Source organism: Octodon degus, unplaced genomic scaffold, assembly GCF_000260255.1.
Source record: "Octodon degus isolate 3935 unplaced genomic scaffold, OctDeg1.0 scaffold00159, whole genome shotgun sequence".
NCBI lineage: Eukaryota > Metazoa > Chordata > Mammalia > Rodentia > Octodontidae > Octodon > Octodon degus.
Window position 1 is genome coordinate 5656660 of NW_004524735.1, and position 17523 is coordinate 5674182.

Here is a 17523-nt window from a genome sequence, read left to right on the forward strand (position 1 = left end):
AGCACATTTGGGTAAGGACATGCTACACCAAAAGACACGGTCGGAAGGAACATGGCACAGGGGGCAGGAAGGGCAGCAACACTTCGGGACACAAGTGCCACACTACCAAGCGTGGGCAGCACATGACAATGACCACAAGATAAGGACCTGGCCCGATGCATGTCAGGCCATAGCATACTCCTCTCCCGGATGCTGTGGCCAAAGGGAACCAAAATGGCAGATGAGTTCAAGGTGACTCGCCTCCCGCCTCTCGCCAATGTCTGCTCCTGCTACAACTCCTGCATCTCTGTCCCAACTACCTGAGGGCTCCTTCCTTTGCTGTGTCACTCCTCAGACACATGCTGACTTCTGGCAAAGGCAGCAGAGATGGCAGGCGAGCAGGGCAGCCCCGGTGTGAAAGCCGGGGCAAGCACCACAAAGCGGGAGACCCACACTGGGGCGGGGCGCAGGAGTCCACCAGGACCCTGTGAGTGATGGAGTGAGCAACAGAGATGCACCATGAGGACCATACGCCTGTCCGACTCAGGCACCCTCTGGTCATGGGGTGAAGGAAGGACCGAGCGTGGCCTTCAGCTCCATTTCTGGAGGAGCAGGAACCCCCCCACCCCACTGTCCCAGCTTCACAGCCCAGGTCCTGTAAGTGCCTCAGGTCATCCATCCGCCCAGAGTCCACGCCCAGACACCTGGAGGGTCTGATCACAGGCATTCCCAGCCCCTAGGGAGTTTGCAGTCAGTGAGACAGGCAGAGATTGAACAGGTAAACACAAATCCATCATTGTGGATTCTTCTAAGGAGAGGGCAGTTTGGATGACCTGGAACTAGTGCAGATCTTGACGAGGAGGAGAAGGTGTGGAGCAGCAGTAAGCTAGGATCTTGTGGGAGAAGAGACTTGAAGAATTAACTTACTAAGAGGAGTAAGGGAAAAGCAGGCCCAGGAGCCGGAACTGCATATACAGAGGGCTCAGGGCAAGAAAAGCCTGGCTTTGGAAGCATTTACTTAGTAAGTATTACTTGGTACCACTGTGAGCTAGGTAAGCTTATTTACACAGGGAATACTACAATAATCAAATTCAAGTCTTCAATTTCATTGAGTTTGCATTTAAGTATATTCTAACATATTCTACTGTGCTCTAGCCAGGCACGGTGGTGCATACCTGTAATCCCTGCACTGGGGAGGCTGAGGCAGGAGGATCATTGCAAGTTCAAGACCAGCCTGGGCTACAAAGCGAGCTCAAGGCCAGCTTGAACTGCATAGTGAGACCCTGTGTCAAAAAGACAAAAACAAGTGCTTGAAAATATACTATAAATTTACCACATTGCACATCCTGGGTTACCGCATTATTTCTTTGAATGTTCTTAGATCTGTTTCCCCAATCACATCGTAATGGTGTCAATAATAGTGGTAAGTGCCAATCAAAACTCACTGAGCCCCGACTGCATGCCGAGCCCCGAGCTAACATGATCTGTGTGTTCCTCTAAGTTTCACTGATGTCAGAAACCGCAAGGGAGTAAGTAACAGTTCACATGCTCCATTTTACCCAAGAGGACTGAGGCAAGGAGGAGAAAATAAAATGATATAAAATCAGAGTAAGAAGTCCAAAGCAAAAGAAATTGGAGAGACATGTAAATCGCACATTGTCTCTTTGTGGTGAGACACTGAAAGACTAAATAGAAAAGGCAGATTAGGTTTTCTTTTTGTGTGTGTGTGCAGGGTCTCACTACACAGTCCAGACTCATAGCGATCCTCCCGATTTCTCCTTCCCAAGTGCTGGGATTACAGGCGTGTGCCACCACACCTGGACTCCATCACTGGCTCAGCGCACCTGGGGTTGGGATTGAACCCCGGCCCCTGCGCTTACCTAAGCAAGCGGTTAGTCTGCTGAGCTATACCACTGGCCCTTAAAAGGCTTGATACTTCTTTTTTTTTTTGCAGAACCGAGGATTGAACTCAGGCCCTTGTGCTTGCCAGGCAAGCACTTATTCTATGGAGCTATCTCTCAGGCTCCTAGAAAAGGCAGATTACACAGAAAAGGAGGCATTAAGAAAAAGGAGGGAGGGAGGGAGGGAGGGAGAGAAACTTTTTTTGAGCAAGGAAGAGGGCATGGAGGAAAATACGTGCACACATACCAGCTCCCCATGATGAATACAATTGTTATGTACTGCAAATGTACTAACAAAAGCAAAATAGGAAACCACGCATTGAAGCAAAAAAAGAGGCCCAAGCTGACGACAAAGAGGAAGACGAGCTAGTGATGGAGGTATCCCAGGTGGCCGACGGCCACATCCACATCCACGGCCACATGCCCAGGCATGTAGCATTCACTGGTTCTCTAAGTCCCAGCACAGAAGAAGTGCTACAAACCCTTTAATGCCTAATACTATCCCTACATGGGGTGTTCCCATTCCATACATCTGAGTGGGCTAGCGGGCTGGCTGGCTATACTCCAACCAGCCAAGACCCTGGCTGAAGATCACAGCTTCTGTCTCTGTCTCTGCCTGCCTGTCTTCCTCTCAATGAAGAATAATCCTCCGGCCTCACTCCCCTGAACTGGGTCCTTGTCAGCTTTTTGAATGGCTAGGCGTCTGCTCTGGGACTTGTATTAGCTGTGTGTTTATATCTCCGCAGCAATTCTTCTCTAAGGATTTGTACCAACCTCCTCCTTCCGTCCCTTCTTCTCTTCCTGGTACTGGGGATCAAACCCCACAGCCTTCACACTAAGTTTTTCTCCTCTTGCAGGCAAGATCTTACTAAATCACCGAGCTACCCATGCTAGGCTCAGGCTTGCGATTTCCCTGCCGCCCTTTCCCAGAGTGCTGGATTATGGACGTGCACTGCCTCAGGCAGCCTCTGAAGGACCTTGCTACCGCCGCCACTTGGCAGCTCCTTCACCATTCAACAGCCTGGTGGGCAAGGGAGTCGGGGGAGACAAGTTAGAAGGGCCCCCGGGGGAGGCCAGCTTCTGAGGAGATGATAGGTGGTGTAAGGCCACAGGCTTTGGAGTTCAAGTGCTGGGCACTGCCACCTGCTTGCTTCATGACCTGAGGGAAGTCACTTTCTATCCGTGAGATTGCTGTGTTGTGTTCCAGACCTCCTAGGGAGGGGCTAGGGAGTTCAAGGAGCTGCAGGTGGAGAGGCCCCTAGAAAGGTGTCTCTGTCACCAACCCTCCCACCTCTGAAAAACCCGGCCTTCAGCATCCATGGCTATGGTAAGAGTGGATCCCAGTTTTGTCTTTCGCGAGGCTAAACAGGCTACGTCTCTTCTTGCTATGGCCAAAGCCACAGAGGCCGGGGACACTCCCTGCTCAGTCCTAGACCCTCACACAGACAGCACGATGTGGACTGGAACCCCACTGACAACAGAAGTCACTGGCATCAGCCCCGTCACTGGCCACTTGTCCCATGGGGTACCGAGTCCCACCACACAGTCTTAGCTCCTTGTCCTCCTTGGCTGTATTACTCACCATGCTTCACAGCCCATGCAAAACCATATTTGCAGAGGGGAAGTAACTTTCCAGTCAGGAGAGCAGCTCCTAGCAAGCGGGGTCCCCTGGCTCCAGCTCAGTGCCCCCAACGGCCAGGGCACAGCCGAGGGTTCCAGCACTACCCACGGCCTTCCAGAAAAGGAACCTGGACACAGGTCTCAGAACTGTAATTCTCTGATTAGCAAAAGGTAAACCAGTAGGGGACATATATTTCCCCCCCATCTATTTTAGTAAACTTCCACCGGCACATGATGAAGGGACATCCTGACTCATGCGTCTCCGCTCCTCCGTCCTCAGCATGCTGCCTTCCACAAAACCAAGTGAGGACGTGAACCAGTGAAGGAGTGCGTGGATGACTACAGCAGGGAGAGACACGAGTGTGTCAACCCTCTGCTCCGACACATGGCCCCCAAGCAAACTGCTGTACATGAAGATAAGAGCTGTTCTGAAACTACGAGCAAATTCATTAAGGATACAGTAAAAAAAAAAAAAAAAAAGCCGGGGAGATGACTCAGTGGAATAAGCACCTCCCTGGCAAGTGCAAGGGCCTGAGTTCTATCTCTGCTTCTGGGGAAAAAAAAAAAGATACAGTACATGTTAGGTTTCTACCCTGAATGGAAGAGGGAGAGGGCAGGAAATCCAGAGGGACAGAGAAAGTGAAGGAGAGAGGGAGGGAGGGAGGGACAGATGGAGAAAGGAAAAGGAAGAGTAGAAAAGGACGGTCTGAGGAAGGGCTGGAGAAACTTCTGAGCCACCCCTCCAGTCTCTCACCAGGAGATGCACGTTCTGACGAGCTCACCCAGCTCAGTGCGATTGTGCTATTTTATAGTTGCATTGATTAGCTCCTGTGAGGATGTCACACTTGACTTGGTGTCTGCTGGGACACTGTGCTGTGGTTGCTCCTGGACTCACCAGTTGTCCTGGGGGAGGTCTGTCCACAGCTGGGGCTGGGACAGCTGGCCATGCGTACCCGCTGGGTCGACCTTAGCAGTCCTCAATGTCCAGGACAAAGGGGACTTCCGTTCATTCATTCTTTCCCATTAGCCGCCTCCTGCTCCTTCAATCTCTACCGTCTTGCCAGACAATTACATCCTGGTTCCCCGGATGTGAACCCAGCCTCCTAACTCCGGTCTGGGCAGCCTAGGGGCAGCCAGCATGTGACAGAATTGAATGAGCCGGGCAAGAGGAGCGCCGGGCAGGGTGCACGGCACATCCTCCACGGTGATGTGGCTGGGAGAGGAGTAATGGCCCTTGGCCTCCCTCAGCCTGCAGGAGGAGGTGGTGGGAAGGGGAAGCTGCGAATTACGCTGATTCAAATATTTTGAGATGCTCCCTGGATGGGAACAAAGGAACAGCACTAAAAATCTACAGTGGCAGATAGAGATCCCTGGAACTGCTCTGGAATAGAGAAACTGAGGTCTCTTTTTGTTACCCACGACCTGCTCTTCGAGTTTTTATTTTGCTCCTTTTTTGTATGTGGAGGAAGGACCCTGATATCTAGCTGAGGCTGGCTTTGAATTCACAGAAAGCCTGCCTCAGTCTCCAGACTGCTGGGAGGATAGACAGGTGTCATCACACCTTGCTATTCTATTCTATTCTATTCTATTCTATTTTATTTATTTATTTATTTTGTAGAACCAAGGATTGAACTCAGGCCCTTCCGCTTGACAGACAATTGCTTATTCCACTGAGCCATCTCCCCAGCCCCTACCTTGCTATTTTAATAGTTTAAGCTCTGATACATTTATAGGAAATAACTACCGTAGGAAAAGTAGGCCTCCCGTCCTTTTATCTTGATGTAAAGACTTTTGTCTAGTATTCTTTTTTTAAAAATTATCTTTATTTGCAGATGACATGATACTTTTTTTTTTAAAGAACTTTATTTATGTGTGTGTGTGTGTGGCCAGCTCAGCCCACCAGGGGCCGGGGCTGGCTGGTATGTGGTGCTGGGGATTGAACCGCGGTCCCTGTGCTTTGTTAAGCTAGTTCTAAGTAGGTGCTTTAGACCACTGAGCCATCTCACCAGCCCTTGTCTAGTATTCTTGAACTTCCTCTGATGGAATATTTGCAAACTGAATGGGTGACAAAGAGGTGTGGTGGCCCCTGGCTTTAAACACATTCAACTGTGCCGTGATGATAGACGAGGGTCTCTAAGCACGAGATATTTGTGGAACTCTGGGCTCCTATAGCTCTGCGCTCTGCAGGAGGGCTGAGGTCAGGGACCGCATCCCAAATGCTGGCATAGGTGGCCCACCTCACAGCTTCCTGATCTTTGCCATGCGGTCCCCATATAGGGACCCCTACTTGTGTACCTAACAGCAGGGTGCTTACTGCTTGTCCCCTTTGGTATAGAATGAGCTTCAGGAGAAAAACCAAAGAGCCACCATCCACAAGGAAAGGGACACGGTGGACAGGACGTAGGACATACAGTGTCGGGTGGGTGGCTGGGTGTTTCTAATTTGTGTCTAATCACTGATGAACAGTGACTGCTCCCAGGCAGTGCGGCTCACAGTCTGGTTGTTAATACTTGCTTAATGACCTGGAATATTCCTAAAATGAACTGAACAACATTAAGGGGAGCCTGAGTAAATTTTTAAAAATTAGCATGCTTTGTGTCCTTTTTTCATTTGGAGTTTGTCTGTCTGTCTGTCTGTCTGTCTGTCTGTCTGTCTTGTCTGTCTGTCTATCTATCTATCTATCTATCTATCTATCTATCTATCAATCATCTATCTATCTATCTATCTATCTCAGCCCGTCTTCACTCCCCAAAACAGTTACAAATTCCGGCTAAAATGAAGACATCAAAAGTGGAAGCGACAGGATCTCAGGACAAATCCTGAGGGCATTTCACTGACCTTCTCAGACCAAAAAGCTACAACTCTTGTTGCATAGGTCCTGCTTTACCTTGGTCTTAACCATCCAGCAGAAAAGTATGAAGACGAAATTATAAGAAATAAAGCCATGCTGTTAAGTTGAGCTGTGGGGGACTCAGGTCAATAATTCCTGACATTGCCAGTTAAACAGAAGACCCAATGCTATTATGGGCTACTGGACTCTTTTAGAATATTTTGCTGAGTTTACACACCTATAATATTCAATAACGGAACTTAGAAAAAATGGGGTATACAGATGAATGTCCATTTTGTATCTGTGTATTCAAAGTGGTTGGGATAGATATATAGTTACATTCTGTTAATGAATAGAATGATTTGTTCTAATGGTGTTTGTAAATAGGATCACAAGTCCGCATCTTGTACAGCAATTAACTACTACGAAGAATATATGCAGTGTATTATTTGTTGAAAAATAAAAAAAAAATAAAAACAAAAACAAAAACAAAACAACAACAACAAAAAAAAGTGGAAGCGAATCCGGAGATGTCTCTGCCTTCCCCATGGTCTCCGTGGCCCTGGATGCTTGCAAATGTCATGGTGCAGACGCGGTTACAGACGCTGCGCCAGGCAGCCGCGTCCACGTGACTACAGGACACAATCGTCCGTGCGCTGACGCACCCTCTGCTCAGCTCTGCTCTCCCAGAGGCCAGGCTGAGAGAGCCGAGAGGTCACAGCTGCCGGAAGAGGAGGGGGCGGGCGTGTGTGCTCCGCCCTTCCCAAGAACCCAGTGGCCACCTGGTTCTATCAGGTGACCCCCGGGGTTCATGCCACAGGCAGAGGCTCCCACCAGCAGGAGGACCAAACGGGACATAACAGCACCACTTGGGCGGAGCCGGTTGAGGACCCGGACCCGCCCCTTTCGGTGGCACTCATTTTTTCAGCTGGGAAACCCAAGGCGGGCGGGCGCAGGTGCCCACGCGCAATGCACTGTCTCAAATGTGAAAGCTGAGCGTCTGGGGGCGCTGAAAGATGCTCCTTCCCTGGGTTCGGGTGAGCGTTTTGAAGTCACGCAGCAGGTGGTCAGGATCAGCGGGGCATTGGCGCAGTGACCTGCCTGAAGGAGCCCGACACTTGCATATCTGCTGACTGCTGCCACCTGGAGCCAAAACTCTACTTTTGTTTTTTGTTTTAAATTTTTTTATATTTTTATTTTTTAATCTTTCATTTATTTGGTATAGGGTCTTGCTATGCAGCTCAGACTTGTAGTGATCCTCCTGTCTCAACCTCCCCAGCACTGGGATTATAGGCATGCAACACCGTGGAGTGAACCTTGGTCCTTGCATTTGCCAGGCAGGTGTCTAGACCGCCGAACTATCTCCCCAGCCTACTTTTGTTTTTTAAAGAGAAACCAGAAGCACATTTTCATGTGAAATAATGCAGTTTCAGAATCCTGTTTACTAGCAGAGTAATACTGCAGGTTACACAGAACACACTGGCAGGGGCACAGGGAACACGCACAGGCTGTTCCCAGCCTCGGGCCTGGACACACATCCCCTGGTCAAGAGCTCCCGATCTTAGCTCCCAGCCAGCACTCTGGAAGGATGGAATACACGTCCAGAGGACAGCAGCGGTTACTGGGATGAAAAGGGGCCGTGCTCTAGGGTGAGATCCCCCAGCACAGCCCAGCATCCTTCGGTTTGTTTTCATTTATTTATTTTTGGTGGCATTTTTGGTTTGTTTTGGATAGTCTCACTATGTTGTTTGTGCGAGCAGGGTTTACATTCACTACGTAGCCTGGGCTGGCTTTAGACCCTCAGGGATCCTCCTGCCTCAGCCTCCTGAGGCTGGGACTCCCCTCGTAGGCTGGACACTACCCTCCCCAGATGGCCCGGGGCCCATGCTCCATACTTGCACGTCCAGGTTCTTGCGAGAGGAGGCAGGTGTGTTGGCGTAGGAGCTGATGGAGGAGCTGGTGTTGATGTCATCCGTGCTGAGGTTGTCTATGGTGTCACTGATGCCACTGCTGACGGAGCTGCTGTCGTCCCAGCTGTCAAGACAAGCGCACCCTGAGCACAAACCCTCACAGCTGCTGGGCAGAGCCCGCCCGCCTGCATGCTGCCGTCTCCCGCCAAGCTGTTTGGCCTGGAGCTGGCCTTGAACGTGGGGCTCCAGAGCAGATGCCAGCCCTGCCCCTCGCCGCCCACCCTGCCCTGTGGGAATTGCATGAGCTAACTGTTCCTTCCTGGCCCACAGCCAGAGTGGATCAGGCACTTTCGGGACAGCGCTGCAGGCGTGTGGGCACACACGGCCTGCTGCGGGGGACACAGACAGCACTCTTAGAGAGGAAGGCCACAGGAAAGACTGGCTGTGGAAACTGCCACGGGCCTCAATAGCTGCAGACAGAATAATATCCTGATTTTTTTCCCCAACCCTCAAATGCCCTGGGCTCACCCCCCACACACACACACACTATTCGAATGCATCTCCTAGCGACCATTCTCCATCCTTCCACTTTACCATCTCTCGCCTCCCAGTATCACCACAACACCTATCATCCCATTTTGCAAAATACATCTGAATGCACACAGCTCTCTGTGCCCTTGGTCACCCTGGAGGTGCTGTCAGCTCTGCCTGGGTCACCACCAAAGGGCCAGCAGAGCTACATACAGTACTTCTATGGCTTAATGATCCATCTCCCATGGCAGCCTGAATGACTCAGGTACTTACTGTCCAAACTCCTACACTCTCAAAGCCCTCTGACCCAACCTCTGTCTTCAGTCCTGTCCAACAGCCCATTTTCTGTTGTATCCTGGCCCCTGTCCCATGGGCTCCCCTCCCAGTTCAGCCAGGATTCTTTGGCAGTCCACCCAGGCTTTGCACTGGCTGCCCCCATTCCCAGACACTTGTCTCTGTGTCCTTGTCCTTCAGGCCTCCTCTCAGAGGCCGTCCCGCGCAAGTGCCCCAAGCTCGGCCCCCACACTCCTGTATTTTCTCATTTGTTTGAGGCGTACCAGGGATGCAAGGGTCTAATGCAGGCGGAGATCTAATGGTTTAAGTTGATTACAGTAGAAGGCACATGGATCCCCTTACCCTATTTTTCCTGCTACTACTGGGCCTGCTCTGAAGTCCTTCTGTGAGTTTTACAAGGTGTGATAAAAAATACAGTGAATGCTGCTGCTAAGTGTCATCCGACAGAAAGGCAGGAGCTTGTACACCACCACAGTGCCTTTGCCTCCTTGTTCACCAGGGCTGGCATCATTTGAAGAAGAGCTGGCTCTTCTTCAAATTCAAAATGACCATGAAAAGTCAACATGCTAAATACACTCAGAAGAGGAGGGCAGGCATGACACCAGCCAAAGAGGACTACCGGACTCCTCCAGAAAGGATAAGGAGGAGAAGGCAAGTGTGCTCAAAGCCAGGGGATTCTCAGGAGGATAGCTAGTGTGTACATTTATATATGTCTCCAATCCTTTTATCATACCTGCAAGGTAGGCCTGATTCTACCCATTTCATAATAGAAGAAATCAAGGTTGAAAAAAAGTAACTATTCCAACCAGTATCACGGAGTCAGTGCCAGAATTTATAAGGCATACCTGTCACAGGGCATGATGTAGTACACATTTGAAATTTGAGTTGCTTGGGAGGCTGAGGCAGGACGAACACAACTTTGAGACTAGCCTGCACAACTCAACACCCATCTCAATGTAAACCTTTAAAAACCTGGAGATGTACTTGCGTGGGAGCATGCTTGCTTGGCATGTACAACACCCCCAGATCAATCTACCATACCTCCCCCCACAAAGACAAAAATAAAAAGGCAAAACTATCTAATTTCAAAACACATGGTCCTTTAGGCTTTCTGTGCTTCCCAATGATGGTGGTGCTCTGGGCCACATGCCAACCACTCCTACTCGCACATGCTCTGGGGGCTCTCAGACTTGCTCAGGGGGCGCTTAGAGATTACTTATGAAGACCAACTGGGGTTGTGAGAAGTGTCACAACAACTTGGAGGCAGTGTCCAGCCGATTCTGCGGCTGTGTCCCCCTACCTCTCCAGAGACACAGTATGGATGTCTCAGATGCTTCCTGAGTTCACAGGTGCAAGAGGGAAAGAGCCCATTTCCGGTGCAGGCCCACCACCGGAAGTGCATTCTGAGCCCACCCCCTGCCTGCTGAGGTCTCCACTCCTGTGCCTCAGTTCCTTCGGGCTAGCAAACATGTGACACTATTAGGACAAGCTCCCATCACAGATGGGAAAAGGCCTCAAATTTCCTCTTGCAATTATGAGAAAATCTCACGAGTCTTTTATTGCATCTGCTCTTTTTGGTTAGGAATTTAGTGTATCTAAAATTTCTCATAATCCTGTGAAGAAAGAGGGCTGATAAGAGAGGAACATGGCTGGTGGGAGGCAGAAGGGAAGTTAGTAACAGATGCCCATAAATCCAAGTCCTAGATTTTGAGCTTTGAAATTGTACCTGGTTTTCCCTGTGGCTTTTCAACACTGTGACATTATCCCAGAGGATCCCGTGGAGCACGGAGACCCCATCACATCTGTGTACAGAGAGCTGGGAGCTTCACACCAAGATATGAGAAACCCTTGTAATTGAGCAGTGGTGTAGCCCACAGAAAAGAGGAAGGGGACTTCATGCTGTGAGGAGCGGGCAGTGACATGCAAGCCCACGTTGTGCAACAGCGGCCTTCCCAGAGGGCCAGGGGATAGCTCTGTAGAATAAGCGCTTCCTTGGCAAGCGCAAGGGGCTGAGTTCAATCCCGGTCCTGCCAAAAAAAAAGAAAGAAAGAAAAAAAAAAAAAAACTTCCCAGAGGTGCTGATGTGGCAGACGGAAGCTGCCGCTAGGCCTGGGAAGCCACCTGGGCCTCCTTTCCCTCATGAACTTGGGGACAATTGTGGTCTATCTGGGCACAGAACTCCCCTCATTCCCACCTGTCTTATCCCCCAAAACCAGGTCAATGAGTCCAAGGTGTAATCTAAAGAAATCCAGCTCTGTGGATGCTCTGGGAAAATCACATTCCCAAACATGAAAACCAGGGCCTGCCGCTACTTTTACATTTTTATTATTTTTTTTTCTTGCCTCAGGTTTGTTTGTACAAAGAGCACAGGAGGACACCAGCCCCCCACAGATGGCACTCCAGGGGCCACATGAGACCTTCCATTTTTATATTAGCAGATACGAGGCTTTTACTGTGGAGCCTTCACAGGGGTCTGGGCACCTTTGGGAGCCTGGACCTTGGCTGCAGCAGAAGCTGGAGCCTCGGCCTTGGCTGGATCCTGGGCATTTGGCCAACAAGACCTATGACCCTTGGCAATACGGGCACGGCAATGCTTCCCAAGCTTGGGGTGGGCAGTGTAGGCAAATTGAGCAAGCCTGTGGTTTACTCCCTTTGGGATGATCTTGGGCTTGACCTCCTTGGGCTCAACGAGGGCCTTGATAGCCTCGGTGCATGCGCTCATGGCCTTGGCACTGTTTGCTTGCACCTTCTTGAAGCCCTTCTTGTTGTGCTTCTTGGAAAAATGCATGTTCCTAAGGAACTTGGGATCTACCCTCTTCAGAGATTCATATCATTGTGACTGAGGTTTCTTGATGCCATTTCTGTGCCATTTTCAGGACTGGTTGTGCATGGTGTGATTCTTGGACTTGGCCAAAACTGCACTGTAAACTGCGGCTGCCAAGTGCCTCTACTTCCGTGCTTTTAGAGGTTCTTGGTGCGCAGGACATCGTCCCTGATGTGACTGACAGCCAGTGAAGACCTGCAGCCCCCCAGGGAGGGGCTGAAAGCAGAAAGCACAGCACTGACCAGAAACCTAGGGTTGCCCAAGTCACTTCATTCCACTGCTGGAGAAGGCTTGCCCGAAGGAGAGGGGCAGAGCCGGAGGGACCCAGGGCTGGCGTCTTGCCAGAGCCAGAAGTATACTGGACAAATGAATTCCCTCCTTTTGCTTAAGCTTTATCATTTGGGACACTCATGGCCCCTGGGGGAAGCTGCCATTTGTTTATAAAACGATTCCAGCTGTTCCCACCAGTAGGCAGCACAGAAGCTGAACAGACCTAGCAGCGTGGGGATTGGTACGACTGGGACGGGGCATGGCGAGGCTCCTGCTGAAAGAGGTCGCTGAAGTGAGTAAGGCTATAAGTGGAAGGAAGCCCAGGGGCCCTGGGTGTGCAGTGTGGCCAATGGAATTCCAGTGAAGAGGCTGGTAACATGGCAGAATGAGCTGTGTGCTCCACCAGGGTCCAGTGCACCATTCTGGACCTGCAGAGGCCATGCCAGGGGCCCCGCCTTGCATCTAAGAGGAGAATCATGTGCCAGGCCCGAGCCCACCCATTATCCTTTGCTCAGAGTACAGATGCTAAACCTCAGGAAAGGTTATGGGGATGAACAATGTTGAACTCAATCAAAACACAAATATGTAAGTTTGAGATTACAGCTTCAGGGTCACCAGGATAATCTTTTTCTTTGTATTTAGTACAGGGTCTATAGGGTTTCACTACACAGATTGGACTTTTAGTGATCCTCCTGTTTTCAGCCTCCCATGTGCTAGGATTGCAGGCACGTGCCACCACACCTAGTCTCAATTGCTGTCTCAGCATGCCCCAGGGACAGGGCCAGCATGGCACACCAGGGATTGAATCCTGGTCCCTGTGCTGTCTAAGCAGGTGCTTTAGTCCACTGAGCTATCTGGCCAGCCCCAGTCTAATCTTTGCACATTTATAACATTTGAGGAAGATGTGGCCTATTTGAAAGTATTATAAAACAGTTTTGTGATTTCTTTCTTTTCTTTTTTAAATGAACCAGCTGTGGTGGTGCATGCCTAGAATCCCAGAACTCAGGGAGGCCTACACTGGAAGTCTGAGGCCAACCTGTCTCAAAATGAGCAAACCTGACTTTTGATTCAAGGGTCTCCTCAGCCAGCAGCCGAGCCCTGGCACAAGGAGGAAGTCTGGCAGTGTCCCAAGGCCCTGGCCCACAATGCTCTCTGCTCTGCTGTCCAAGCAGAGGGGAGGCACAGGCCAGGAGGCTGGCAAGCCAGGTGGAACCAGCCTCTCCCGGGTGCAGGCCCATTTTCCCAGGCCGCAGGCTCCTTTCTGTACAGGAATGAGCTGGACAGAACCACCCAAAGATTCCTTTCTGACAGGCCGGAGTCCTGTGATTTTAAGCACAGGTGAAAGCTAGAACAAAGGCCCCATTGGACAGTCCCCACGGAAGCCTCTCACACCTGCAATTTCCTGATCTCTAGGCATCTTTTTTTCCCCATAATTTTATTGAGAAACAAATAGCAATCAGACAGTTTCAAACCAAATTGGTAGGGCAGTTTCAATAATTAACACATTGCATACATTCTTCCTAGTGGTTAATTGCTGTACAAGATGCAGACTTGTTATCCTATTTACAAACACCATTAGAACAAATCCCTCTATTCATTAAGAGAATGTAACTATGTATCTATCCTAACCACTTTGAATACACAGATACAAAAGGGACATTCATCTGTTTACCCTTTTTTTGTTAAGTTTCGTTATTTGAATATTATAGGTGTGTAAACTTAGCAAAATATTCTAAAAGAGTCCAGTAGCCCATAATAGTATTGGGTCTTGCGCTTCACTGGCGATGTCAGAAATTGTTGACCTGAGTCCCCTACAGCTCAACATAACAGCTTGGCTTTACTTCTTATACTTCATTTTTATACTTTTCTGCTCGATGGTTAAGACCAAGGTAAAGCAGGTCCTATGCAACAAGAGTTGTAGCTTTTGGGTCTGATAAGCTCAGTGAAATCCCCTCAGGACCTCTAGGCATCTTGGTTGCTGATTTCATTCCACACAGCATTTGCAGAAGCCCACACAGAATTCGTGAACAGGCAACAAAATCTTATACCCGTGACACAGCCAGCCAGCAGTGTGGCATCAGTGACTGCCACACGAGGCCCAGATGTGCACTTCTGCTCGACACAATACCCACTAGAGCCCTCTTGCCCACAGATGCTACCTGTGTAGCCGTGCAGCAGAGCCTGAAGAACCCCAGAATGAGGACAAGCGGGTATCAGGCCGTGCTACCTATCCACAGAGAAGCAGATGTCATCTTGCAGGCATTCACTGTCAGTACTGCCAGCTCACCAGGAGCTGCCTTTGGCACATTCTGTGCTTTATTGCAGCCCCACGTCCCCCTGGATGAGCAGATGTGCAGGACCTACAGCTTACTAGAAGGGTGAGACTCAAACTGGGGTGCAGCCTTCAGGAGAAAGACTACATGTGGTGGCTTCTAGGTATACTACAGAGAGATCAGCTTTAAAATCTCCACCTTACAGGGGCTGGGGCAATAGCTCAGTAGAATAAGCGCTTGCCTAGCAAGCACAAGGGCCTGAGTTCAATCCCTAGTTCCAACAAAAAAAAACAGCTCCGCCTTCTAACCACAAGTCACCAAAGGGCCTCCCCCTGCAGTCTGTGGGCAAGTGAACCAAGAAGACACCTGACCGTGGCCCACGCCTCACACAGTACCCGGAGGCAAGGTGCTCATATGCACAATGGAGTCTCCAATCTCCCGGGGAAATGCACAGGGCAAGGGAAAAGGATCCACAAAAGCCACAGGAAAAGCCACTCAGCAGTAGAAGAGGTGCTGGAGAGTGGCATGCGCTGAGGAAGGCTGAGGCAGGAGAATGGCGAATCTGTGGCCAGTCTGGGCACCTTAGTGAGACCCTGTCTCTAAAGGTAAAAATAAAAAATAAAAAGGGTTTGGGATGAAGCTCAGTGATCAAGCTCTGCTGGGTCCCATTTCCAGGGCAGTCTCAAAACACAGTAAAAAAAGAAGCAAAGCAAAGCCCATTAAGCCTGGAGATCCAGTTTCAGAGCCTGGCAAGAGCTGCTGACATCATTGTGTTAGGAATTCAAATGCTACTACTCAGGGCTTAAAGTACAGTTTTAACAGCCCCAATATAAGCTATCTGTTAGGAAGAACGCAGGTGAGTGAGTCGTAAATTACTCCAGCTCCGCCACACATCCTGCTCCTGTTGTGGGTGGGCAGGGAGCATTCCACACAAGCGTGGAGGCAGGCTTGGCTTCCCCAGACCCCCTGAAGCCACCTCCCGCCACCTCCCGCGCTCTTGGGGGTGGGAGGCTGCTAAGTGCTGCAGGAATCTGTACCGGCCCTGAATTCATGCGATCTTAAGAGTTATAATTTTATTTCTCAGGCCCTGAATTCATGCGATCTTAAGAGTTATAATTTTATTTCTCAGGAAGCCAAGTAGGAAGACAGAGCCCCAAGGTTAGAGGGATGATGAAAGGGTCCCCCCCCCATTTACACCCTGGCTCTTGGCAAAAGACTAGGAGGAGTTATGAAAGGCTCCAGCAGGAGGGAAGGTCATTATACTTTTCAAATGGACTTCAGGAGACCTAATGCTGTTTATCCAAAGGAGAGACGAGCTAAATGATGCTTAAAACAAAAACAAAAACAAAAACAAAAACAAAAAATCAGGACTGCACACATGCATTAGCTCTTCTCTGCTCCCTAATACCACTGCAGCCCCGTAGCACACAACTCTTGTAAAGACAGATTGCAAACCCATGTTCTGAAAGCAAAGTTTCCAACCCTCCCCACACTCCTCCGTATACCGATGCCCTGGTGTCCTTGGAAAGGTCCAGGCCTCCCCGCCCTCCCTCTGCCTTTTTCCAGGAGACAGCTCCCGCTGCCTGCCTGGGGAACCTGGCCAGCCAAGTGAGGTCTTACCTGCCTGGATCATGCGTTCCTGCCGTTCCTGCCACGGAATCACAGAGCCATCTGCGGAGCCCCCGGGCCCTGCCAGACAGCTGCCTTGGGCCAGACTGGTGGAACTTGTTTGCTGGCTATTGTTCAAGGCAATTGTTCCTCGGAAACTCCAGGGCCCAGCGGAATGAGATCCCTTGGTGTGCAAGCCCAACTGTGGGCTCAGAAAAAAGCCCTGGGGAAGGGGATGGCAGGCCACCTCCACTCCCACCCCACAAGTATGTTAACTATTTCCCCCAGCAGCCTCACCTGGCGCATCCTCACCTCTGCCCCAGCTGGCAGGGAACTCCACCTTCAAGGAAGGTGTGGCACCCCTGCGGAGCGCACTTCTCACAACCCATCAGGAAAGATAACAGCAAGTCCACTTTCTCTCTTCTGCTGATCTTTCCTCTTCTGTACTGGGGACTGAATCCCCACTGACCTGTCTCCATATACCTGCTTATTTTTTTTTTTGAGACGGGGTCTCACTAAATCACTAAATTGCCCTGGCTGGGCTCAAATTTGCAATCCTCTTGCCTCAGCCTCCCAGAGTTTAAGATTATAGGTGTGAATCACCATGCCCAGCAGCCAACTTGAATTGGATTAAGGCCCTGCCAGATTGTGTGCTATTTTCCCTAGATGCATTATTTCATTTAATTCTCATAACTCTATGCCAAAAATAATAACCAACATTTATTAATAGCTTCCTTTATGGGTGGCCCTGTTGTTACTTAGCATTGTCCTTCTTTCTAAATGTATTTGGTGCAGGGTCTCACGACGTAGCTCAGACTCATGGTGATCCTCCTGTTTTTAGCCTCCCCAGCCCTGGGGTTATAGGCGTGCGCCACCACACTGGGTCTTGGTGGCTGGCTCAGTGCGCTCAGGGGCAGGGCTGTCATGGCACGTGGTACTTAGCATTTTCTTCCAAGTGAGAGGTAGTAACACCACACCCCTTGTAGAGATGAGCAAGCAAATTGAGACTTGGTGAAACTATGTCCAGGAACCTCAGCGGCAGGGAGTCCAGAGGCTGACCCAAAGAGTCCAAGCACCACGGACTCATTTTCACATTTTAATAGACATCTGCCAAGCGCAGTAAGACTTCACAGTTCTCCACACCGGAGAAGTTATGGTAACTAGAATTTACAAAATAAAATTATAGCTCAGATGGGGAGCCTAGAGAGATGCAGGCTCTCTAGGTGGCAGATGCCTGTAATTTCAGGGCTCAGAAGACTGAGGCAGGAGGATCACTATGAGTCTGAGGCCAGCCTGGGCTACAGAGTGAGTTCAAGGCCAGCGTGCACTGCCTAGTGAGACCCCATCTCAAAAAGAAAAAAAAGGGCTGGAGAGATGGCTCAGTGGTCTAGAGCACCTACTTGAAACAAGCTTGGCAAAGCACAGGGACCACGGTTCGATCCCCAGCACCACATGCCAGCCAGCCCCGCCCCCTGGTGGGCTG

At 50.1% G+C, this 17523-nt stretch overlaps 1 protein-coding gene across 11 annotated transcripts in view; it reads right to left on the reverse strand.

Annotated features, from left to right (window-relative positions):
- Nav2 (neuron navigator 2) overlaps positions 1–17523 on the reverse strand; it is a 394179-nt gene that overhangs the window by 70055 nt on the left and 306601 nt on the right. For all 11 annotated transcript variants that reach the window (XM_023702826.1, XM_004642702.2, XM_023702824.1 and 8 more), the window contains one exon: positions 8226–8364. In XM_023702826.1, the coding sequence (XP_023558594.1) occupies positions 8226–8364 (139 nt within the window). The remainder of the gene's footprint in view (positions 1–8225; positions 8365–17523) is intronic.